Below are 25,052 nucleotides of genomic sequence, written 5' to 3' on the forward strand. Positions count from 1 at the left end.
GCAGCAAGATGCACCGTAAAGTAACATCTCCATGAACTGCATATACAATTGCAAAAACAAGTTCTCAAAGTGTCCCGCCATCGTTTGTTTGAAAATTTTGATGCAGACAGGTGTATTTAACCCTACCTCCGACGCATGGCTTGTGCCTTCGTCATTGTACACGCCCAGCATTTTATGTGTTTCGTGTGACGCTCTGCCACTAGGCAACTCCCCCTGAACTCGGCTTCAGGCGACACGGGTCACCAACACGCCAAGCGTTCACATTGCTCGACGCGGGTCGAAGGTGCAATTTGGACCCGCTAAGGTAGCGGGTCGCAGTGTGAAAGGGGCTTATGAGAGCTGGCACTCTGGGGGCCCTCTCCTTTCTCAGGCAGGCCACATTGTGGAGGACAGCACAGGCCACAATGATATCACATGCCCTGTCTGGGCTGACTCTCAGGTGGTTCAGACACTGAAAGCGTGCCTTCAGTAGGCCAAATGTCATTTCTATCCGGGCCCTTGTTCTGGCATGGGCATGGTTGTATGCCAGTTGTGCCTCCAGAGGGTCTGCAAATGGAGTGAGCAGAAAAGGCTGGCAGGCATACCCTCTGTCACCCAGCAATACACCCAGGAATTCACCTGTGAATACAAAATGTTACCATCACAACGTCATAAGTAGTGACATTCTTAACACAGCCATGATGTTAAAAGTGATTATCAATAGAGGTTCTGTGGCTCACCTTGTGATAGGCGCCGATAGATCTCTGAGTTCCGAAACACTCGGGAGTCGTGGACCGAGCTGGGCCACTTTGCCACAACATTACTGATCTAGTCAGCATTGTAGACCATCTGAAATGATAAGATGTTAAACCAATTAATGCACAGTACAGGCAATGTGTGGGCAGGCACATTCTTAATAAAAAGTACACTTGTTAAGTATTTGTCAGGGGACTTACCATTCTGCAGGATGTTCTTATATTTTACTTTGCTTGCTGCCATGTCCGTTTTGGCCCAGTCATGTTAAATCTACACACACAAAAACACACGCACACATACAATGAAACAGTGGAGGAGCATGGAGTTACATTTAGATAGTTTCACGTAGTTTACGTAGGGTTAGGGTACATCTTGACTTGCTTGTTCTAAAAGGTCAGTTTCCATCATTTAAAATTAAATTAATTCTTTATTAATTCAATTAATATGCAATTTCTCAGTATATCATTTTGTTTTAATTTCTCCTATCATCATTTCTCATTTTTATTACAGCTGAAAGTGCTCTATAAATAAATAATATGACAGATAATCAAAGTTTTGTTGTCATTGGGTGGCTAGAATTTGAAACACTCAATTTTCCTTCTTTTAACACGTTAAACTTTTGTTAAAAAAAGTATCTGTTTCAATATTGACAAAATCACCTTTGGTTTTAGTTGGTGAAGTGAAGTGAAGTGAAGTGAAATTTATTTATAGCATCGGATTGGTATCGGATCGGAATTAAATTAGTGGTGCACATCACTACCACAGAGGTGGTAAATAAAGACCGTTTTAGGCATAGACATATAAAGTTTAAATCTTTATAATGTCTATAATTTTAGTGGTTAAAATCAGAGCGGCTCAGCTGCTCAGGTTGTGTCGCTTAGTGATGACGTCACAAACGACGCCTGTTGTGGCGCTGAGTTCAGTTGTTGTCACAAAGACCAAAAACTAAAATTTCTCCAGAGAAATCCGCTACAGGAGCGACGTGGTGAAGCTTCAGGTAGGAGGGGAAACCCCAGTGATGTTCTCCAAGGTGTAAACAAGCCGTTCTCCCCCTGTTGTCTCACGTGCTAGTGTCTGTGTTTACAAACAGCTCGTGCCTCTGAGAGGTTAGCTAGTTAGCCTGATTACAGTCTGTTCGGTCTCGTAAACCAGTAGGTTTCTGGGTCTTTGGATTCTAACGGTTCAGAACTTTCTGTTTTCTTCTCAGATTGTTTGGAGGAGAAGCAGCTTCGGAAACAAGTTTGAAATAACTTTTAAACATTTAGCTTTTAAACAGAAGAGACTTTGGAGGTAGAAAACATACATTCACCACAACTTTAGATGGTTTTAAACGACCTAACGACATGCTTTCAAAACGTCACAAACAAGACACACTTAAAATTGTTAGAAATCAGTGGTCTTAAGTTCTCCAGGCTCGTCAAAGGATGAACCAGTTTTGTGTCTACACATAATAGACAACTTTGCAAAGAAGCCATTTTAAATTGGATCTTTAGGCACTTTGTTACTAGCAGCCTGTCACAAAGACACATCATTTGTTCCCATTTCTTTAGTTGCATCTATGACTAACACCAAAGATAACACAGTTTGACAGACAGAAAATAGGATTTTTGCAGCAACAAGGTGATTCCCATAGAGCTATTATATTAGCTGAAAATTTGGCATATCTGAGCATGGTGTGCAGTGTGTCCTTAAAACGTTTGAGTAAACTGGACAAGTGGATGACAAAAGAAGAAGTGTCAGGCCTAAAGAACTACAGCAGATGAACAGGATCTGAAAGTGATGTCCTTAAGAAAAAGGAAAAAATCCAGCAAAGACCTGACACAGGACCTGGGAGATAGATAGATGGATAGATAGATAGAGACTTTATTAATCCCGGGGGAAATTCAAATGCATCTGGACCTTCAGTTGATCCATCTACTGTTGGCCCAAGCCTCATCAGAAATGGTCCCCATGGAAGGGTGGCTGTCAAGAAGCCATTCTTAGAAACGGGGACAAAAGACTGAGCTATGCCAAATGACACAAGAAGTGGACTGAAAATCAGTGGCAACAGGTCTTATGGACGGATGAAATTCCCCAGAGTCTATTTGGTTTTAATAGCTTAAATTATGGAAAGTTGTCACAGTATGTGCCACAAAATGCACTAAAGACAATATAAAAGAAAATCTGAAGTGTTGTAATTTTAAAAAAAATAGCTTTTTATTAACAAAAAAACCTGGAAGAAGAAGTCCAGTTTCCTTTTTTCCAATCTATGATGACTACCGTGAACTGGCTGACTGAGAATCTACACCAACAAACAGTTTGAAATGACTTGAACAGAGAAAATTACATTATGTGATTGTTTTATGTAGCAAATAATGAAATGGCAGTTGGAGACTGTTTGGAGCTGTAGCAATACACTTGATTTAGTCTGTTTTTCCTGAACATTTTCTGGTCCCAGATACTTTAATTGTTCCATTTTGCTTTGTCCTGAAACTGAAACAAATTGAATATCTTAGATTTTTTTTTTTTTTGGCCATTGATTGGACAAAACAGAACATTTGATGATCTTGGGTAACATCTTTTGTGTTTAAAAGTTCGTTGTGCCCTAATATTAACCTAAAACGATTAGGTATTTGTTGCGTGAAATATGTGCAGACCTCTGGAGGAATGAGGGTGATTGGTAAAGACTGGTTTTCCTCTGAGTCCTTTGGTCATGTAATGACCAAAATGAGCAGAACTGTTGTAAATGATTAGTCCAGCGTCATGCAACTGTGTCATCACAGCTCTGTAAACACTGTAATGCTCTAATACAAAGCCTCTCATTATGTGCAAGTACAGGCTGAGCAGAGAAACTCGTCCCTCAGTTAGCTGGACGCTAATGACCGACCTGTGCAGCATGCAGCCAGACGCATGTCTCAGCAGAGCGCCACAGCAGCCAGAACTGAAGCTACATCCGTCCAACACCTGCTTCACAAGCAAATATTTGCACGGCCTGAGAAATGAGGTGCTGCAAAGTGTAATTTTGTAATATTTAAACTCTGTTTTTTGCAGCAGGATGTTTTAGAGCTGCTGCTGTATGTTTGGAACAGGCTGCAGCAAGAGATTATCTCTGTAATCAATTATTCTATCGACTAGTCCACCGATTAATCGAGTAATTGGATAAGAAACAACGTTTTGCTATTGTGCTAAGTACAGTATTTTCTCTTTTCCTTTTCTTTGAAATGCTCCCAAACTTTTGACAATTTTCCTCTTTTTCTCTGATTTAGCTCCTTGTTGTTTTCTCTGGTTTCCTCCATCAAATCAAGCTGCTACAAATGTGTGTATGTTGTGTGACAGTAATAACTGTCCGTGTGAAACAGGGCGACAACTGAGCCGAACGTGTTGATGGGAGTTAAACAAATCATCGAAGCTGATCATTTCCATAGATTTTTTGGAATAAGAGTTGAGGAATCGTTTCTTCTTTTTTTGGTATGTTTTCAGTTGTTCCCCATCTTTGCTGTGCGCTGTCCACTCAGTTTTGTCTGAATCTTAACAGACTCCTCTGTTTTCCTTTTTTATTTCATCTGGTTCAGGACAATAGTATTTTCATCTGTCCCAAAAACGCTTGTGTTACATCTATGCCGAGCCATACGAGTCATAAGCTTACCCAAAAAATACACCACCTTCTCAACTGGCAACAAGGAAGATTTGGGCTGAAGTGTGGGCAGTTTGTCTTTTGGCAAAGATCATCTTTATGGAGGAACATTCAAACTTAATAACTGTTCAAGCATGGACATAACGTAGTGGCGTAGACTGAAACAAGATTCCTGTCTAAAATACGTATAATCAAATCAGACAGTTTTACATAATGGAACATAAAAAAAAACATGTTAAAAATGTTCAAACTGAGACATTTTTACTAATTCATGGAAAATATGAGCTCATTTTGTATTTGATGCAACAGGTCTTAAAAAAAGTTGGATCTGGGGCAACAAATGGCTGGAAAAGGTAAGTAGAAATAAAAGGAAACTGCTGGAGGAACAAGTTGCAACTAATCGAGGCAATTGGCAACATGTCAGTACCATGATTGGGTATTAAAAAGAGCTCCGTAGAGAGGCAGAGTCTCTGAGGCTCAACAATCTGAAAATAACTGTCTATAAATTGTGGAAGAGATTCAGAATAATGTCCCTCAGACTTTGAATCTTTTCAAGGTATAATGTTCTGTAGATGATGGAATATTCAGAGAATATGGAGACATATCTGTGACCTTCAGGCCCTAAGGCAGCTCTGCATTAAAAACAGACTTGATTCTGTCCTGAAAATCACTTTATGGGCACAGGAATGCTTCCAGAAATCATTGTCTGTGAACACAGCTCATCGTAACATCCACAAATGCAGGTTAAAGCTCTATCATGCAGAGAAGAGGATGGTAATCATACAAGCTTGAATAAGGACAACTGGACTTCTTCTTGGATCTTAAAGACATTTCACCTCTCGTCCGAAAAGCTTCTTCAGTTCTGAACTAGATGTTGGGACATATCAGCTTATAAGCAGAGAGGGTTTGCTTGTTATCAGCTCAATGATTTACAATAAAAACAAAAAGTTTAACCTCTCAAATATTCTTGATATTCAATGTAAAAGCTGAGATGCAAAAGGTTTTTTTGGACAGTTTTGAGTTTTGCACAAAACGCTCAATAAGCCACACATGTTCAAAGGGCTCCTCTTCAGTTTGGATGTGAACACCTTCAAATATAAGCTGTGAGGCTGCATTTCTTATAATTGTAACTTGAATGTTAGGGTAATCTGTTTTATGAAAACTGAATGTTTACTCTACAGAGAAGTTAAATTACCTGTATGTGGTCGAAGTGAGTGAAAAGACATAGAGGGCCTGCTGTGGAACTGTTTAAGAAGCGTTTGAATAATTTATTGCTTCTCCACTCTGCAGTCTTCTGAATCAACAGGCAGGCATTGTTTTTCCTCTTGTGGGGGCGTTTCTGCTTCTCCTGGCCAAGCCTTATGGGGTCTCTGGTTTACAGATCTGCTCCCCCTTTGGCTCCTCAGTAGTCCCTCTGCTCTCGCTGTAAAAGAATAACTCTGCCCCCTGCAAACACTGCTGCTCAGATGAATGTCAGAGTAGCTGCTGTAAAATCGGATCCTGCTGGATCCAGGCAGCAGAGAGCTGGAACAGGCAGGAAATCTGGGGTCACATCACATCATCAGTAACTAAAACGGTCATCTCACAATGAGCTGTTTCACTGGTTTTGGGTTAAATTGGAAGAAATAAGCTCATTACAGTCTATAAGAACCTCATGGCCTTTGATTTTAGGCCTACTGGGATTTACACGCAAATTTGAACCTCAGAGTAGTTTCTATGCATTAAAGTTGCAATTTTGTGCTGATTAACTATATTAGACTGCTTTTGCTCTGTTTATGTAGATAATTTGAAGATCTATATGCTGATCATTTAAAATATCAAGCTGACCGTATTGTACTAAACATAGAAGCAATGTTGCCAATTTCAGTTCAGCTGAGATGCATTAGTGCCTCTATAACTGGAAACCTGCACATCTGGAAAGGCTCCATCAATGCTGAAAGGTATAGGTTTTAGAGTAACATCTGCTCCCATCCAGACGACGTCTTCTTCAGGGAAGGCCTTGAATATTTCAGCAAGACAAAGTCAAACCACATCCTGCATCTATTCCAACAGCCTGTCTTCGTAGTAGAAGAGTCCAGCTCTAATTTAAGTTAAAGAAAGCATTACCTAAAGGTCCCATGTCATGCTTTTCCATGTTTTCTTGGTTTCCCACAGTGTCATATTTTGGCTGCTGAGTTTTGAAGGTAACATATGTCCTTTTTTTTTTACAATTTGACACAATTTTCTTAGGCCTTATTGAGATGTAAATTGTACGTACGTTACCTGTCATCAACACCTGGACATCTGCTGTGTAATTTAATGCAGTAACACAGACATAATGAAGCTATTCCTGCAGTCACACCAAAAACACTCCAGCTCTATATATAGATATAGATAGTTACTCCATTGATCCCAAAGGGAAATAGTTTAACAGTGTAGCTGTAAGTTAGCAGCAGATGCTAGTAAACAATGCTTTCTTATCAACAGTAATGGACCAAGCAGGAGATGTACACAGTGTAACTCGTTACACAGTGTACCATTTTCTGCGTTTAAACATTTTGTATATTTGTAGAAACATGCCGATCATTGTAATGTTAACACACTGCGGCGTTCAATGTAGCAACGAGAGTGAGGAGAGGATCGGTGTTGTGTTGAAAACACACCATATCCACACAGCTGCAGGTTGTCTGAGTTACAGAATGTAACCGTTCAACTAGAAAGCTTCAGTTAACAAAGTAATGTGGTAACAATAATGTTCATCTTTCAGAAAATAACAGCAATAACTCCTTAGAAGTTGGTGTGCGTCATCTTCTTTAGCTAAGCAGTTAGCATTAGCTACTGCTAAAGGAAAAAAATCAATAAATAAACCATGAGGAAATTTTTCTCAGATACATCTATTTCCCTGCTCTGAAGTTCAGGCTCAGAGAATTGGAACTGATCCCTCTTTGTGGCTCAGTTTCTTCAGTCCAGCATTGAATTGGAACAAGTTGTTAAAACAGTCGGATGAAAAGTGGTTACTGCACATACACAGTCTTTAACTAACTCTGCTGGAACATTACCCTCAAATATAGTTTATTCACTGGGCTATTAGGCTCTGAAGCTGCTGGTAGATGGAAGATGCATGCTCCTCAGTACAGCTGACAACAGAACATTTCCACCAGAAGCTGGCTTCATCCGTCTTGCAGTGGGGATGTGAGTGGGTGGGGCTTAGCAGAGGAGGTGGAGTCAATTTATGGAGTGACTTTTGAAATGGAAAATCAGAACGGCTCGTTAAATGAGGAACTTTCAAACAAAGGAGAACTAAATAAATACCAGGGTTGTGTTTTGGGGGAATTTTACACCTGCTGGTGATTTCAGACGCCCTGATAAATGCTCCCAGGGACAAGATGAAGGGATTTTTACATAATATGTTACCTTTTAATAAAAAATTCAAAATAGCAGTTATGTGCTTATCTTAAGAAAGAAATGCGCTCATAATGCTTTGTGGGAACTATGTCCAGTGTTTCATATCTCGATTAGGAAATTCAGCTTCTTGTTGTTGTGCAGTTTGTTGCTGAATGTATTAAAAGCACAACACTGGAATTACAGTTATTTTTCCACAATTTGTTCCCTTTGAAAGCATTCAAAGAGAAGCTCTTAACATCTGTACTTATGTGAAAGTAATTCTATTCAGTCATGTCTGATGCCTCAGTGGAAGGGGTGATTGTCACACCGTGGTGAGGTTAAGTTGGGTTTTTGTCTCGTTTCATGTATTGTTTCGTCATTTCCTGTTTTATTTTGAAAGACTAACTTCCCTCTCGTTCCAGGTCACTTGCCCTTCCTCTCGTGTTCCAGTCTGATTGTGGTATGAATGATTCCACCTGTTTCCCATTACCCCTGTGTGCTTAAGAGTCTGCGTCTCCCCCTGTCTTGTGCCAGTGTGTTGTATCTGTCTCCGTATAGTGCATCATCCTAGCGTTTTTGCCAAGCCCGTTTCCCAAGCCCGTTTCCGAGTTTCCAGTGGTATTTATCCTCGTAAGAGTGATTTTGTTTTTCCCAGAGTAAGTTTTGATAATATAGAACCTGTAAGAGTTACAGAGTTAATTTTGCTTATAGCCTTTTTGTTTTCCCTCCTGGGTGGAGTGGCCTTTTTGTTTGTAAAACTTTCACAGCATATTTCCTCCGATTTCTAGGAGAGGCTCTTTTTGTTTTCCTCCTCAGTAGGAGTGACATTTAGTTTAAAAGTAAAGTTTCATGGTCTTTTGTTTTCTCCTCCGCTAGTGGAGTGATTTTGAGTTTTGATAATTTTTATAGATATACTTCTCCACTTTTGGAAAGTATATTCTTAGATTAATATTTCATAGCCCATTTAGCTTCTCTCACGAGGAACTGGTTGATCTGCTGCCCTCCAATAAAAGTCTTGGAATTAAACCTCCTGCATCTGCGTCCTCCATTCTCTGGGCATGACAGTGATGGTGTATTTCTCTGCTTGTGTTGTCCCTCATTTTACTGTTCATGATGTTTTTCTGGTTACAACATTTAAGGAATCGATCTCATGTTGTGGGAGGTTGATCTCTTGCTTTGTTCTGTTTTTGTAAGTATAAGGGTTTTAAATGACTCGGTGTTATCGCACTAAAATTGATTCCACAGACATTTTGCAGCTCAGCTACATGATCACCTTCAGCAGATAAACTGAAGAGGAGTCCCAGACTAAGTTGATAGTTTTATCCCATGTTTTGTGTCTTCGTGGATGGCAGCCAATGCTGGATCCTGAGCACCCACTTCCACCTGCTGATTTTCTCTCAGCGATTTGTTCTGGATCAATTGGCTCTCTGGTACTTTTTTTATTTTATTTAAAAAAATATATTTTTATGCCTTTAATAGACAGGACAGTTGGAGAGAGACAGGAAGCAGGGGGCAGAGAGAGGGGGAAGACACGCAGCAAAGGGCTGTCCGGTGCGGGACTCGAACCGGGGCCAGCTGCAGCGAGGACTGTAGCCTCTGTACATGGGGTGCCTGCTTAACCCACTACGCCACCGACCACCCCTCTCTCTGGTACTTTTAACATGTGTGTTCTGTGTCTCTGACAGGAATGCACACGTCTGTGCGTGAAATCAACACTTCTTCTGAGTCTGACTCCTCCTACTTCCTCCGTGTGGACTGGGAGGGGCGGAGCCTAGGCTCAGGCTTCCAGATGCTGCTGACTGATGGACAGGATGCGTGGAGAGGAGAAGGTAAAAAAATCTTCCCTAGTGTGACCTCTGGACACTTTTTACATGACAGATTTATGCTCATCTGCTGCCTCATCTATGCGACCTAACTCATTTTTCTAACTTCACCTGCTTTGGAGAGTAAAATCATGGACCCTTTGAGCTGCTCTGCAGAAGATTTATGAGGGTCAGCTGTTAGGTCGGGATTCAGGAAGATGCTGGAAGCATCATACAGGCCCTGTAGGTCTTTCAGCTGAACACTGGCTCACGTTAAGCGTCATTGTTGATGAGTTTCATATGTATGTACTGCAACGCCAGCTTCATGTTTGCAAGCTCACACCGATGTAGGGCTGAGCCAACTACTAAAGTTGAACAGCAGCAAGTTAAGTGTTAAAAACCAGCTTTACTACCAGTGAAAAGATCCTGCAAAACAAGACCAGTAAAAATGAATTAAAGCTGTGATCAAAAACATAAATTATTAGATGGATTATTTGGAAATTCCTGGTTGTTTCTGTGTGTGCAGTCAGCCAGGCAGCGGTGAACAGTGAGGCAGAGGAACTGGAGCTGAAGAAGGAGAAGTACATCCACGACCTGCACCAGGCCCTGACCGGAGCAGAAAACTCCCCCTCCTACAGCTTCACACTGACGCCTGATCCACCGCACCACAGCGGCATGGTGAAACTGACGTACGAGAAGATGCAGAAAGAGATCTCAGTGAGTGCTGCTTGTCTGATGAAAATGCTAAAATATGCACACAGCTCATGTGGTGAGAGGGAATGATATCTTTTTGAGTTTACCCAAAAGACACAGAAATTATTTTTGTATTTTTAAACAGAATAAAAGGCTGTAGGCGCCTCTCACATTAAAGTCGCCCAAACCCCCAATGTTTGAAACATTCTTATAGGGCAAGTTACCCTATTTGATGACTTGTGCACACTTTAAAAATGGAACCCCCCACATGCCATGGCAGTAGAATAAAGTCCATCAGCAAGAGTCAGACTACTTCACTTAAGGTGATGTCACAGGTTCTGACCAATAAGGAATGAGCCAGAAGAGGTTAAACTTTCTCTAGGGTTAGATTTAAGTGAAGTTTAACTAGCTGCTCCGGAGTTTGGAATGGAGGTGAAGGGAAGTCGATCGTGGGCCCATTGGACGTGTATGTATTGTAGTCTGCTGCGAGTGATTCAGGAGGCCGTGAGAACGCTTCCCGAAGATGTGCTGTAAGCGGCGCATCTTCTCACTGAAATCTGACCCCAGGGGGTCTATTGCAGTGGGAGCTTCCCTTGTGGTGCGGACTGTGAGGTGATTTGGATGTGCTGGTATTTGCTGAGTGTGTTGGTCTCTTAGCAGAGCTCAGCAACTTGTTTTTGAGTGATATGTGGTGCTGGGGATGGGGAGAGGTTTGGTTTAGGGTTAGAAATATAATCATAAGGTGGGCGGGGAAGGTCAGTAAAGAGGGTTTGAAGGACTTCTGTGTATTCATGAAGTCTGAAAAACTATAAGTGGTCCCATCATTGATCAATAAAGCCAAACAAAATCAAATGATTATCTTTGAATGTTTATATACCTGAATGAGCTTATTCCAGAGCCTGGGGGCAGCGACTGAAAAGACTCGGTCACCCCAGTATTTTGACCTGGGCACTTCCAGCAAAAATTGATTTGTTAACAAATAACTGCTTTACTTCAACACGTCTGTATTGTTGCGGTTTTGTTGTGTGAACGCTGTTTTTCTGTGGTTGGCAACTGAATAATTCCTGCTCAGAGGTCAGATGTGTGAACACACTCCCTTAGGCTTTGGACACAAACCCTGGTTGTCATGGAGATTGTTATGACAGAAAGGAAATGCGAGTCAATCTGTTGCATCAAAGGGGAAGTTGATCGATGCTGCGGTTTAAAAAAAAAAAAAAAAGAAAGAAAGAAAGAAAAACGAAGGTCCGAGTGGTCAGTTTACAGAAGTGTGCAGCGGTGTGTCATCAGGGCTGCGTGAGGGTTTCCTTCCCCTTCTGACATAAAGTTATGAATCATAATGAGAGGCTTCAGTGTGATGGTGTTCATTCCCTCTAATCTGAGCTACAGAACACCACCAGATCCCAGATTAACACCCTCACAGTCCCACACAGGTGTTCTCTGAGCTGGTTAACATACCAGACGTGTGTGTGTTTAACGGGACCTGCAGGAGCAATGTCTTAAAGAGGTAACCGAGTAAGAGGTCAGATATATGAAAAGAGATGACGTATGAAATCATTTCTGGGTTTGACATTCATCTTTATATAAAGCCTATGGTACTGCTGATTAATAGCTTTGTTGCAAAATGTTTATTTCATATTCTGTCCCATCAACTGGATTTAATTTGTTAATATAGATTATTTTTTTCTGCAACACATTTAAAAAAACAGGGAAATTTAGTGCAAGTAGTGAGTAAAAAAACAAACAATTGCTACTGATAATAACGTTATTTCAAACATCTATCTGTCCATTCATCCATCATCTTCCTCTTATCTGAGGTCCAGGAGGGAAACCCAGACATCCCTCATCCCAGCTGCTTCACACTGCTGTGAACTGAATGTCATGGCTTAAAGGAGAGTTATTTCAAACAGGTGATTTTAATCATGTTTTGATCCGAAGGCAGTCTCCATGACAGGCTGAGTCATGGCAAAAATGTTCAGAGGATCTCCAGTTTGTCCACAAATGTGTTTAAAAAACAATGGGCCAGGGGCGGTCGGTGGCGTAGTGGGTTAAGCAGCCGCCCCATGTACAGAGGCTACAGTCCTCGCTGAAGCTGGCCCCGGTTTGACTCCCGCACCGAGCGGCCCTGTGCTGCGTGTCTTTCCCCTCTCTCTGCCCCCTGCTTCCTGTCTCTCTCTCCAACTGTCCTCTCATTAAAGGCATAAAAAGCCCAAAAAAATACTTTGAAAAAAAACAAACAATGGGCCTCATGCAAGAACATTTTCGTATTTTTATTCTAAATATCTCTTACTTTTTTCGTACGAAGGTCTCGTACGAACACGCCACGTCAGATTCAACAAACGCTCTTAACTTTGGAAAAAGTGTGTAAACGACCCGCGTAAATGATGAATGCCACCCGTGCGTATTTAAGTGCACGTGCCCGAGGATAGTAAATTTGCATACTCCACGTCCAACTTTGTACCATATTAGGAGCTGTGCTTCCTCGCTCTTGTGCCAGAAAGTGTTTAGTCATGAGAATGGAATCAAGGCGCAAAAAGAACAACTTTACGGGCTCTGAGATTGAAGTTCTGCTTTCAGAGATCCAAAAAGGAAAATCTGTCATTTTTAGCAGTGTCAGCAGTGGAATTACGGGACCTGCGAAAGCGAAGACATGGGAAGCAATTACGAGTGCTGTTAATTCCGTGTCACCTGTAGTTCGTAATGTCACCGACATAAAGAAGAAATAGTTTGATATGAAAATGGCTTTTAAAAAAAAATAAAAATGTCTCGCCATGAGCAGGCGCTCGATGACTGCAACTAAAGCCGTGCAATCAGTTGTTGCCTCATCATGATGGCACTTTGATGGGGCGGTTAATGAGGGGGGTCTTCTGGCACCAGACCTTCTGGTCTGCCTGGGCTGGTACAGGTGGAGACCCTCGTTCATGGCAATATTAGAGCCCCCCGCTGTATCGAGACGCACCCACCTAGCCTTCAGCTCAGTGCGCTCCACGACAGGGGCACGGGTGCTTTGATGCGTATATGTGTGCAGTCTATTGCTCCGATTATGATTGGCAGTCCAGCCACAGCATGAAAGTCCCTCTTAAATTGTACTTGTTTGACAGCAGTGTATGAGAATTTGATGTACCATGGGTGATAACCTGATGAGAGTTTTGATGACCAAGGGGAGCGCACGACTCAAAGAGGACTGGGACACACCCGATCTGTCTCCAATCTCCCTCCGAAAGGTTCCAGTGGCCAAAAATCCAAGGGTGGTGAGGACCTTGACGTGTGGTGGAATTGGGTTTGATCGGCGTGTTTCTCTCTGGAGTTGCATATTTGCAGCAACACAGTCCTTGGCAATCTAAATCGCAATGTCAGCCATTCGTTTGTCTCCACATGGATATCCGTGGATTACTCCTACCGATGGCTGCTGCCGGTCGTGCCGGAGGCCGTATGCCCATCTCCCTGCCACCGACCCGTGAGGATCCGCAGATGGGGCCGCGCACTGGAGAATCTCTGACCCGTTAACCGGGCCTCCCAACAGATGGATCGGCGTTTCATTCGCATGGCTCTCATCAACACCAGATCCGTCGCAAATAAGACTTTTATCCTAAATTACTTTTTTACTTCCCATTCCTTGGATTTCCTCCTGTTGACTGAAACCAGGTGAAAACCGTGCGTTCTCTGAGCTCCTCCCACCCAGCTGTTCTTTCTTCAGCTCCCCGAGAGTGTCGGGGCAAGGAGGGGGACTTGCAGTAGTGTTCAATGACAATTTTAAATGACGGCTTCTTCCCACAGGTACATACTCCTCGTTTGAACTGAAATTGTTTGCGGTGGAGTTCGCGAGTCCTGTGCTGTTTGCAGTTGTCTATCGCCCTCCGAAATATAATAAGGGCTTTATTCAGGAGTTCTCTGAGTTTCTGGCTGACATTCTCCCAAAATATGACAAGCTCCTGATCTGTGGGGATTTTAATGTTCATGTTTGTTGCCCATCTGACCAATTCGCCACTGACTTCAAAAGCCTGTTGGCAACTTTTAATTTGACTCAATCCGTGGATAAACCAAGGGCATACATTGGACCTTGTTATTTCTTTTGGACTCAGTTTCCCTTTTAGAGGTTTCTGAGAAGACAATCTCAGATCATCTCCCTATCGTTTTTGAAGTCAGCAAACCCCTTGCTCCATCCCGTCAACGGCGTATCATCACTTCCTCCACGACCGATGAATTTACTGCTAATGCTTTCAATGACTCACAGTTTTTTCCCTTGAACGGCTTTGCATCCCCTCTCTGTCCTGATTATTTTCTTTCCTTCTTCCATTCCACCTGTGCTTGGATTCTGGACTCTATTGCCCCTTTTTAGGCAAAAATCTGCCAAGCCAAGAACGGACCCCTGGTTGAACGACACTACCCGCGCCATCGGGCAACGTTGCAGGCAGGCCAAACGCAGATTGAAGAAGGACAAACTGCATGTGTCTCTAGAAATGTTAAGGGATTGTCTCGCTGATTATCAGAGAGCCGTACGTGAAGCAAAATCTCAGTATCTCTCTAATATTATTTCTAGCAGCAGTCATTGTCCCAAGGTGTTATTTGATACAATTAACGCTGTGGTTAACCCATGCACTTCTTCTGTGACTGATGTATCAATAGCCACTTGTGAGAATTTTCTTCATTATTTTGTTGACAAAGTGGATTCTGTCAGAAAAGATGCCAGTAATGTTATTATGAGTGGAAATAAGGATCTACCTGTTGCCCCACCTCATTCTGCTGCATTTGATCAGTTTGAGCTGGTTTCTGTCTCTTCTCTGTGACGTAGTGAAATCTCTGAAACCTACAACCTGGATATTGTCCCTGCCAAAGTTTTGAAAGTGGTTTTTAATACTGTGGGGCCCAGTCTCCTGGTTTTTATTAACTCCTGTCTGAGATTAGCCTAATCGTGACCCCCTCAGTGTTTAGGAGGATTGCTTTTAATACCCAGTAATATAATGGCACTTTTATCTTATTTTGTCTTAATCGATTTTGTTATATTTTATTGCTTTCACTGTTCTTTTATTGTTTTTATTTGTTTTTACTTATTCTTCTCTTTATTTATTACCTGCTGTAAAGCACTTTGGTACACCGTAAGGATTGTCTGTAAAGGGCTGTATAAATAAAGTAAATTTACATTTACATTAAGAGTCGTGGTAGAATAACTACAGCCAGTAGATGTATTCAGAGGGGTTGGAAAAAACTTCTTCCAGGTTTCATGTACAAGGTTGTTGTAGTGTTATTCCTGTTGCTCAGAGAAGACCGTTATCACAGCCCTTTTTGTTTTATTTTTCTGGAACACTGCTTAAGATTATTGTTAAGGGTAACACCCTAAAAAATTAAGGCAGCAGATTTAGAAAATGTGTAGCTGCTCACATTTCACCCAAAATGAAACTCACCAGCAGTTAGTTTCTGTGAACATGTGAGTCAGACATGGCTTTGAGACCGTAGTGTCTCCATAAGAAACACGAACCCCCGCATCAACACTGTCTGTGCAGCCAGCCAACCGGCTTCAAACCCGTCAATATCAGGTCTGACCGGGATCTCCACAACCCTGACGTGAGCACTCGGGTGACAACAAAAGGTCGAGTTTAACCACAGACTGAATGATGCAACCTCTGGAAGTGTTTCAGCAGCTCAGAAGGGGTATTTCCATTTCAAGCAGTATTTCACTCAAAGCTTATTTACTTAACATTTCCAGACGGTGGTGAAGTAATAACTGGCAAATCTGAAACACTGAGAAGAAACACAGAAGGTGGGAAGAGCTGACTGGGTTCTCTGTCAGTGACCTCCGGAGGATTCACAATCGTAAATAAGCCGTGAAAACTAAATCTCACTGAAATCTGAAAGAATCTGAAATTGGACACTAAGAACCCATTAATCATGACATGACATCCTGTCTTTGAAGTTGATTTGTAAGCAGAAAAATGGGCAGCTCCAAGTATTTGACGACTTTAACAAGGACTGAGTTGTCATGGCGAGTTGGTTGGGTCCCAGCATCTCCACAGCTGCAACTGATGTTCCCAGCCTACAGTGGTCAGGACCTTCCTAGAGTAATCCAAGGAAGGAAAATCAGTGAATGAGCGCCGGGATCATGGGTGATTGAGGCTCCATATTGATCCATATTGGGAGCCAAGGCCGACCTGTGTTGTCTGATCAAATTGAAGAGCTTCAATAGCTCAGTTTGCTGGAAAAGTTGATGGTATTTCTGAAAACGTTCATCATATTGTGTTGCATAGGGGGGATTCAGGGTTCCCATGCTGACCCATGTTCATTGCTGAATGGACATCGTCAGAAAAACTGTGAAAGGAGATGTAGAGTTTCTCAAGTACTGAAGCAAGGGGCAACAGATATAAAGAAAAGAGCGTTGAGCCTTTTCTCTTCACAGGTGAGTGGGGCCCCTTCAGAAGAATAACCTCACAGGTGGACTGAAACTGTCGGAGTGTAGAACCTTTTACTCCAAACACAGAAGTCGACTTGGACTCTAAATTCTCTGGATCTTTGTATAATCGAGCATCTGTGAGATGTGCAGGACCGACTTGACTGCACAGCACAACGTACAGGACTTAACAGACCTGCTACTGACAGCTTGGTGCCGGAGCCACAGCAGAAGCTTCATAGGTCTAAAGGAGTCCACACCTGGTGGCAAATGGATGACCTACTCAATAGGTCATCCATTTGGTGGCTTATCGGTGTATTATTTATTAATGTTTTCTTACTTTAGATTTTATACCTTAAAGGGATAGTTCGCCTCTTTTGACATGAAGCTGTATGACATCCCATATTAGCAATATCATTTATTAAATTTGACTTACCCCCTGCTGCGTCCTGGAACCCGAGTTCCAGCCTCGTTTTGGCGTTGACAAAGGTTGTCCGGCTAGTTGGCTGGGGCCACAAAAACAAAGCGTTTTGCTTCTTAAAACAATATGCGTTCAAAAGAGTAATACATTTGCATCACAAAATCGTTCATCCAGAAAAAGTCAGACCTCACAATCGCTTGGCGCTATTTTCTTTCTACCTTCGTATCACTACGGGCTGTGTAGAAGACCGTGCAGACCGAGCAGTCCCCTGCTTCCGAGCAGCAAACACTGTAACAAGTGCGGCTATCGGCAGGTGGCTGCACGCATTGACGAGGATGGAACTCGGCTCACAGGACGCAGCAGGGGATAAGTCAAATTTAATAAATAATATTGCTAATATGGGATGTCATACAGCTTCATGTCAAAAGAGGCGAACTATCCCTTTAAGTCAAATATGAAATAAAACATAAGAAGTTACAGACCTTTACTCAGTGAGCATTAACTGGGTCTATCTGACTATCCAGCTCCTGGTACAGACCTCAGTTATCTCACCTCTGGCTGCCTGAATCAGATTCAGATCATTAATGCTGCCTACAGAGTAACTTCTTTGGGTTCTCAAGTGAAAACCCGATTTAGATTTGATGCATTTGTTGATTACAAAGAACACCGCTGGTCAAATGTTTTAAAGATGTTGTGTTGGAATGTGTGTGATGCATATTTCATTGGTTATCTCTGACTCAGTCTGCAGGTCCGTAGCTCTGTCTCCTCCGTAAAGCTACGTTATTTATGGAGCTGCTCGCTACAGAGGTCAGCAGGGATGATAAATGTTATGCTCATTGTCTTATCTACGTATTTAAGGAAAAACTTTGTTTCTCTGGAGTCTTTACGTGTCAGTGAAAAGGTCAGAAATACATCATACAACTTTAACCAAGTAATAAAACCTAAACTTAAGAGTTGAAGTCATCAATTAGGGCGTCTGGGAGTCAAAGGACAGAATTAAGTTACTCAAAAAAAAAACCTTGAGGGGTATTAAACACTTTGTAGGCTGATGTAAAAGTAAAAACATTTTCCTTTAATGTGTTTGTAAAGAAGTAAGCTAGTAATATCAAAGTTTTTCTCAGTTGTCTGACCTTAAAGCAGAACTTGGCAGCATCAGTAAACATCCCTTTCTGTTATATTTGCTGAAACTGTCACATTACCCAGACAATAGTAAATTAGACCGTTTCCTCCGGCTTCTCCCTGTAAAGTGTCGGTGTAGATTCTCAGTCATCCAGGTAATCCTAAGAGTTTGAAGAAGGGCAACTGGATGAGTTCTGCTTTGTCCTTGAAGACGTTTCACCTCTCATTCAAAGAGCTTCTTTAGCTTCTTCTGAACTTGTTTTTATGTCAGGGTGGTGTTTCTGGGAGTTTTACACTTGTCTGTGACTTCAGACACCCTAATATATGCTCCCAGGAACAGAAAAAAGTTTTTTTTAATAAACCTTTCCTTAGCAATTTGTTTTCCAGCTGATAACTTTGCTTGTTACTGCGAGCCAACCGCAGTCTTTGGTGTTATACCTCACACGATGTATAGTTCTATCTCATGGTTCTGTCACTGTTGTAGATTTGTTTAAAAGAAAATAAAATGCTCCCAATGTCTGAGTGACTGAATTACTTTGTTTAAACATAAAACCATTGTTTGTATTTTATCACATGTATGAAAAGTTTAGATAATTTCTTTATACTTTTAGACCAGCCAAGCTGAGCGTTTGAAAGGTTTGTTTGGTCTAATCAGCAGTTTACTCATTGATAAAAGATTTAATCTTTCTCCTTTGGTCGTTGGAGTGGGTTAGGGTCAGTGGCCAACACTTTTCTTCTGAAAGCATCTTAAAATATTTAAGTTATCAATTTAGTGGTTTCAGTTACATCTTAGGACATTTTAGACATTTTTATTTAGATTTTATCACAAAGGTTTTTTGGAGGATTTGGCTTAACAAATTCAAACCTTCAAACAAAATTTTAATTATTTTTGGATTAAACGTACCTGATGGCAGATTAATTTTCTGTTTCTTCCAGTTCAGGCTGGGCTGCGTCCCGCTGAAGGCCGTTGCTGATCCGGTGAAGGCAGTGAGGGAGCTGCTGCTTCACGGTCTGCAGCGGGGAGACGCTCTTCAGCAGCAAAACCACAAACTCGAGGAGGAGAACCAAAGGCTGATACAAGAACAGCAACGCATCACTGCAGAGTAAACGCGCACACACACACACACACACACACACACAGAGATGAGTCCAGCTGCTGATGGTAGAAACAGTTTGGAAATGTTTATTGAAAGCATCATATGAACATTTCAGCCCAAACTGTTTAAACCGTACGCCATTTCCAAAAGAAAATATGACTTGACGGGATTAATCTGTCAGATTAGTGTTTCCCGTGTCAAGCTTGTGACTGCTGTGGCAGAATAAGACTTACTGTCTTAGCAGATCCAAGCAAATCCTGCTTGAATCTGCCCTGAAGTGTTTTACAGTTATGAGTTAAAACATGACCCTCTGTCATCGAGCTTTGGGATACAAAAGGTCAAGAAGCTGCATGAGAAGCAGCAAATCACACGTCTATTAAGGCTCCTAAAGTAAAGTGCACAGTGATAATATTTATTCTTTGTCAAACTTTGTAAAACCATTCATTCATGCAGTTTTACTTTCTTGACATACTCCCCATTCCTCTTTTTTTACCCAGTTATTTAATTTTATCAACGGTTGCTATGCGCCGGTCTTATTGGCAGCAAGTCTGTGTAGCTCTAAGTTTTGTTTGTCGTTTATATAATTATATGTAATATTTATTTTTAATCTAAAAAATTTTAGTGACATTTTTTTTTTTTTTTTTTTTGTCATCTGCTTTTTATTTAAATTTCGTTTTTAAGTTTTTATTTTTTGACAATGTGCACTGCTACCAGTAGCGCAATACACAAGAGAGGAACTTTTGGCACTGTCAAGGATTGGACGCGGAATTAAACATCAAATTCAGACCGAGCTAAGAAAGCTGTACCGTGGTTGCAGAGCTGGAGCAAAACTAAAGGGAAAGAGGCACAACAGGAGGTGCAGGCACAAGCCTTTTCTGCTCTCGGTGATTATGGGGAAACACTAACTTGCTACCAGTGGCGGCTGGTGATTCAATTTGTTGGGGGGGCGCAGTTGCGCGTGACGGGTCAAATAGCACCTCACAATCAGAACACAACACACAAATTCTAAAAACCACCTAAACTAGACCATTGTTCAAGTATTAATACAATTAGAGAGATACTTTGGATATTGTTGACCTTAAATAAAGAGTTTTGGGACAGAATAGATAAAGAAATATAGGCTACTGTAATTAGAATAGACCACATGTTACACCATCTAAACACCAGTCAACTAGATAATTGTTAAACTATCAATACAGTTAGAGACAGACATTGGGTTGATCAAAAATGAAGAGTTTTGGGGCAGAATAGATTCAGAAAGTAGGCTACTTTAATGAAAATAGACCATATGTTATACCATAACCACAACATAATAGTAGGGAGGGATGATGGTTCTGAATTTCCTATTCTATTGCAAAATGTACAAATATTCAGGAAAAACAAAGACCACATAAAAGGTAGGTGTGTCTAATGTTTTGAGGACTAATATAGAAGACTGGATCAATTCTGATGTTTTTAAATGTGCTATATAAATAAAGCTGACTTGACTTGACTGCACTGACAAATGGACAACAACTAATTTCTACAACAGAGACTCACCTCTGCAGCAATCCTACTGTCTGTCTTCTTCCCAGAGAGCCCGACGCTTCCTCGGATGCTTGCTTGATGGACGTGATTGATTCGATGAATTGTCCAATCACGTTAAGATTAAAAATATGGAAAACTCTGCCATTGGTCTGGGCGCACAGAGATGCGAACTAGAATCAATTTTTCATGCGCCAATGAAAAGCTGCTTCTGCTTGTTCGCGGTAAAAAAGTTTGCTAGCTCTCATAGACTCCAGTGTTACCGGCGCCCTTAACCTGGAGGAGGGCTTTATATCCAATAGCAAATAGCAAGCCTAGCCTAAAGTCGAAAGCATTTAATGGTTGCTGGCAGTGGCATGTAGCCTACAGCAGAGTCTATCACACCACTGCACGAGTAAAAACGCAATGTACAAATGTATAATTAATTTCATATTTGTTATGGTTGATTCACGGGAGGGGCAGCGCTCTAGCGCCCTCTATTGACCAACCGCCACTGCTTGCTACCAAACAAGTGTGATGAGCTAGAGGCGCTTGTGCGGAACCAACGGCTGTATAAGGAGAGCAGTTTGATCTGTCTGTCTGAGTCCTGGCTAAACTTCACATTCGTACGAGCGGGAAGCGGAAAAGCGGAAGTAGTATCCTGTTTTTTAATCAGAGATGAGTTAACCCCTGCAATGTAACCATTAAGGAGAGGGTATGCTGTCCAGACATTGAACTGCTATCAGTTGGTTTCCGTGCGTTCTATGTGCCCAGAGAGTTTTCACACATGGTTGTCATTGTTGTTTACATTCCACCGAGGGTGGCACATACAATGGTGTGTGACGTTATCTATGATGCCGTTGCCAGGATACAGACCCAGCATCCTGAGGCATTCATTCCAATCACAGGGGATTTCAACCACGACTGTCCAACACGTGGAGAAAGGACATTAGATCTGTTCTATGCTAACGTGAAGGAGGCTTACAGGGCAGTGTCTCTTCCACCACTGGGTAGATCTGATCACAACATGGTCTATCTACAACCCACATACAGACCTTGTGTACAAAGACTTCCTGTTACTACCAGATCTTTCAGGAAGTGGTCACCAGAGGCGAGTGATGTATTGAGAGACTGCTTTGATGTCACAGACTGGGCTGTGCTGCTGGAGGAAGAAAAAATGGACATTGACATGGACAGGAGGGTCAGCACCATCACAGACTACATTAACTTCTGTAGGGACACTGTGATTCCAGTGAGGACTGTAAGGTCCTATCGCCTGTGACATCAAAGACCTGAACCAGAAAAAGAGGGCATTCCAGAATGGGGATGGAGAAAGGCGGAGGGATGTACAACAGGAGCATAAAACGACACTACGTCGAACTAAGGTGGAGTACAAGAAAAAGGTAGAGGGACAGCTGGAGAACAATGACACCAAGGAGGTGTGGAGTGGCATGAGGATCATCACTGGATACAGACTGAAGAACTCTGTCTGTGGAAGGTGATGTGGACAGAGCCAATACTTTCAACCAATATTACAACGGGTTTGATAGTGTGGCTTTTTCCACCTCTGCTGCGGCTCCCTCCACCCCCACCACTACAGCTGCTTCCTCTATACTGCTTCCACTGCCCAGCTGTACTTCCACCTCAATGGCTACCCGCATCGCCAAGCCAAGCTACACCTCCACCTCTGCAGCAGCTTCCACCACCAGACATCCTGAGCCCAGCAACACCTCCACCTCTGCGGCAGCTTCCACCACCAGGCCTACTGAGTCCAACTGCACCTCCGCCTCTGTGGCTGCTCCCATCGACTGCCCTCCTCAGTCCCTCTGCACCCGCACCCCCATCTCTATGATTGACAACATTGGGGCGGCTGTAGCGCAGGAGGAAGAGCAGTTGCCCACCAATCGGAAGGTCAGTGGTTCGACTCCGGCCTCCCCGGGCTACATGTCGAAGTGTCCTTGGGCAAGACACTGAACCCCCCGATGCATCCATCAGTGTATGAATGATTTGAAAGCACGTAGTGTGTGTATAGACGTAGACGTGCTGTATGAGTGTGTGTGAATGGGTGAATGTGGCATGTAGTTAGAAGTGCTTTGAGTGGTCAGCTAGACTAGAAAAGTGCTATACAAGTACAGTCCATTCACCATAACTCTTGTCGCCATCCCTCTGCTACAACCTCTGTCTCTTAACTGTAGAGCAGGTTGGAGCTCAGCTGAGCTCAGGAGACTTCAGTCAGGGAGGGCTGCAGGCCCAGATGGAGTCTGTCCAAGGCTTCTGAGGGACTGTGCTGGTCAACTAGCAGTCCCTCTTCAGAGGCTCTTCAATATGAGCCATCAGATGGAAAAAGTCCTGGTCCTATGGAAAAATTCTTGTCTCATGCCCGAATTAGGGAAACCGGTAGAAACGAATGGCTACAGACCGGTGGCTTTGACATCTCATATCATGAAGACCTTGGAGAGACTCCTTTTTCGTCGCATGAGATGGCAGGTTGCTGAGGCTTTTTACCCCCTCCAGTTTGCCTACCAGAAACACATAGGAGTGGAAGATGCGATTCTGTACATGCTGCATTGGGCATATGCTTATCTGGATGTGCCTGGTTCATATGTGAGAATCATGTTCTTTGACTTCTCCAGTGTCTTCAACACCATACGACCTCCCATACTGAAAGACATGGTTAGGTATGGGCGTGGCCCCCTCCCTGACATGGATTATAGACTATCTGACTGCCAGACCACACAGTATGTCAGGATGGGGAGATGTGTTTCTGGAACACTGGAATGCAGTACTGGGGCTCCGCAGGGTACTGTTTTGACTCCTTTTCTTTTCAGCCTGTACACATCGGACTTCAGGTACAACTCAGAGTCCTGCCACATACAGAAGTATTCTGATGATACGGCATGTGTGCGCTGTGGACAGGAGAAGGAGTACTGGGACCTTGTGGATTCCTTCAATGGCTGGACCAAAGAGAACTGTCTGCTCCTGAACACTACCAAGACCAAAGAACTTGGGGTGGACTTCAGGACATCTAAAACTCCATGCCAGTCAGTTTGCATTGATATAGGAGAGATGGAGACTGTTCAGACCTGCAAATACCTGGGGGTGGTGCTGGATAATAAACTGGAGTGGTCTGCCAATGTGGAAGCAATGTACAGGAGGGGCCAGAGTTGTCTCTTCTTCCTGAGACGGCTCGGGTCCTTCAATATCTGCTGTGACATGATGTGCATGTTTTATAACACAGTCATTGAGAGTGCACTGTTCTATGCTGTTGTCTGTTGTCTAGAAGGCTGGACCCTCTCAGTGCTGTGATGGAACAACGAATGAGGAGGAAATTATATTCTGTTTTGGAGAACAATAAACATCCTCTCCACAGCATCCTGGCAGGACAGAGGAGCAGCTGCAGTGAGAGGCTCATCTCACTGCGCTGCAGGACTGAGAGGTTCAGAAGGTCCTTTGTCCCCACAGCCTTCAGACTTTTTAACAATGACTGCTGACATGTTTTTCTCAAATTAATTCATTAATTTATATATGAATTTATTATTATTATTATTATTATTATTGTTTTAATATACAATCATTGTAAATATTTTTTTCAAAAAGAAATTTTGAGCTGCTTGAATAATTTTTAATTTCCCCCACTGGTGGATGAATACAGTGTATGGGTCGTTTCCCTGATGACATTACAGCTGTGTCAGACCCAGAAGAGAAGGGGCCCCTGGAACTCACAGTGATGATCATGTACCATCCACACAGTTCACCTCATTTCATCAGGCTTTTTAATCGAAATGAAAAACATTGTGAAGAACTTAAACCTCACAGATCTGGTCTCATTCAGAAAGTGATCAGTCTTATAATGTTTGGGATCTAACACTGACACAACGGGCAGAAATAAAGTGAAAGCAGCAGTCTAATTTAAGAGTCGTTTTTTTTTTTTTTTTTTACTCATCCCTCTTTCTGTGTCCTCCTGGGAGAACTTTGGGCGTTCCCAGGTCAGATGAGATAAGTTACCCCTTCAGCAGACTCTGGGTCAGCCTGGGGACGTCCTCTCAGATTGGTGCGCCTGGAAAACATAAAAAGTCTCCTAGGAGGTGTCCTAATCGCATGCCTGAACCATCTCAACCGTAACCCTAACCTGATTCCACGCGAAGGAGCAGCTCTACTCAAAGTTCCTCCTCTGAACATGAAACTGAAACACAACCTTAAGATTTGGAAAAAAAGTCCAGTTTCTTTCTCTTTAAGCTTCTTAAGAACATAAAATGGATGTTATGTTCACGGTGTAAAATGACTGATATGTGGCGTTTTCTTCGTTTTTGTTTTTTTTCCTCCTTCC

At 42.4% G+C, this 25,052-nt stretch overlaps 1 protein-coding gene across 3 annotated transcripts in view; it reads left to right on the forward strand.

The window, feature by feature from the left end:
• Window positions 1–1,620: 1,620 nt before the first annotated feature.
• The window catches only part of xrcc4 (X-ray repair complementing defective repair in Chinese hamster cells 4), a 44,450-nt gene continuing 21,018 nt past the window's right edge, over window positions 1,621–25,052 (forward strand). For 2 of the 3 annotated variants that reach the window (XM_075456023.1, XM_075456025.1), the window contains exons 1-4: window positions 1,621–1,732; window positions 9,397–9,540; window positions 10,040–10,230; window positions 19,062–19,228. In XM_075456023.1, the coding sequence (XP_075312138.1) occupies window positions 9,399–9,540; window positions 10,040–10,230; window positions 19,062–19,228 (500 nt within the window). In that variant the 5' untranslated portion in view covers window positions 1,621–1,732; window positions 9,397–9,398. Of the gene's footprint in view, window positions 1,733–3,552; window positions 3,719–9,396; window positions 9,541–10,039; window positions 10,231–19,061; window positions 19,229–25,052 lie in introns of all 3 variants that reach the window. The other variant, XM_075456024.1, reaches the window with a different exon arrangement.

This window comes from Odontesthes bonariensis, chromosome 22 (assembly GCF_027942865.1).
Source record: "Odontesthes bonariensis isolate fOdoBon6 chromosome 22, fOdoBon6.hap1, whole genome shotgun sequence".
In the NCBI taxonomy this organism is placed as follows: domain Eukaryota; kingdom Metazoa; phylum Chordata; class Actinopteri; order Atheriniformes; family Atherinopsidae; genus Odontesthes; species Odontesthes bonariensis.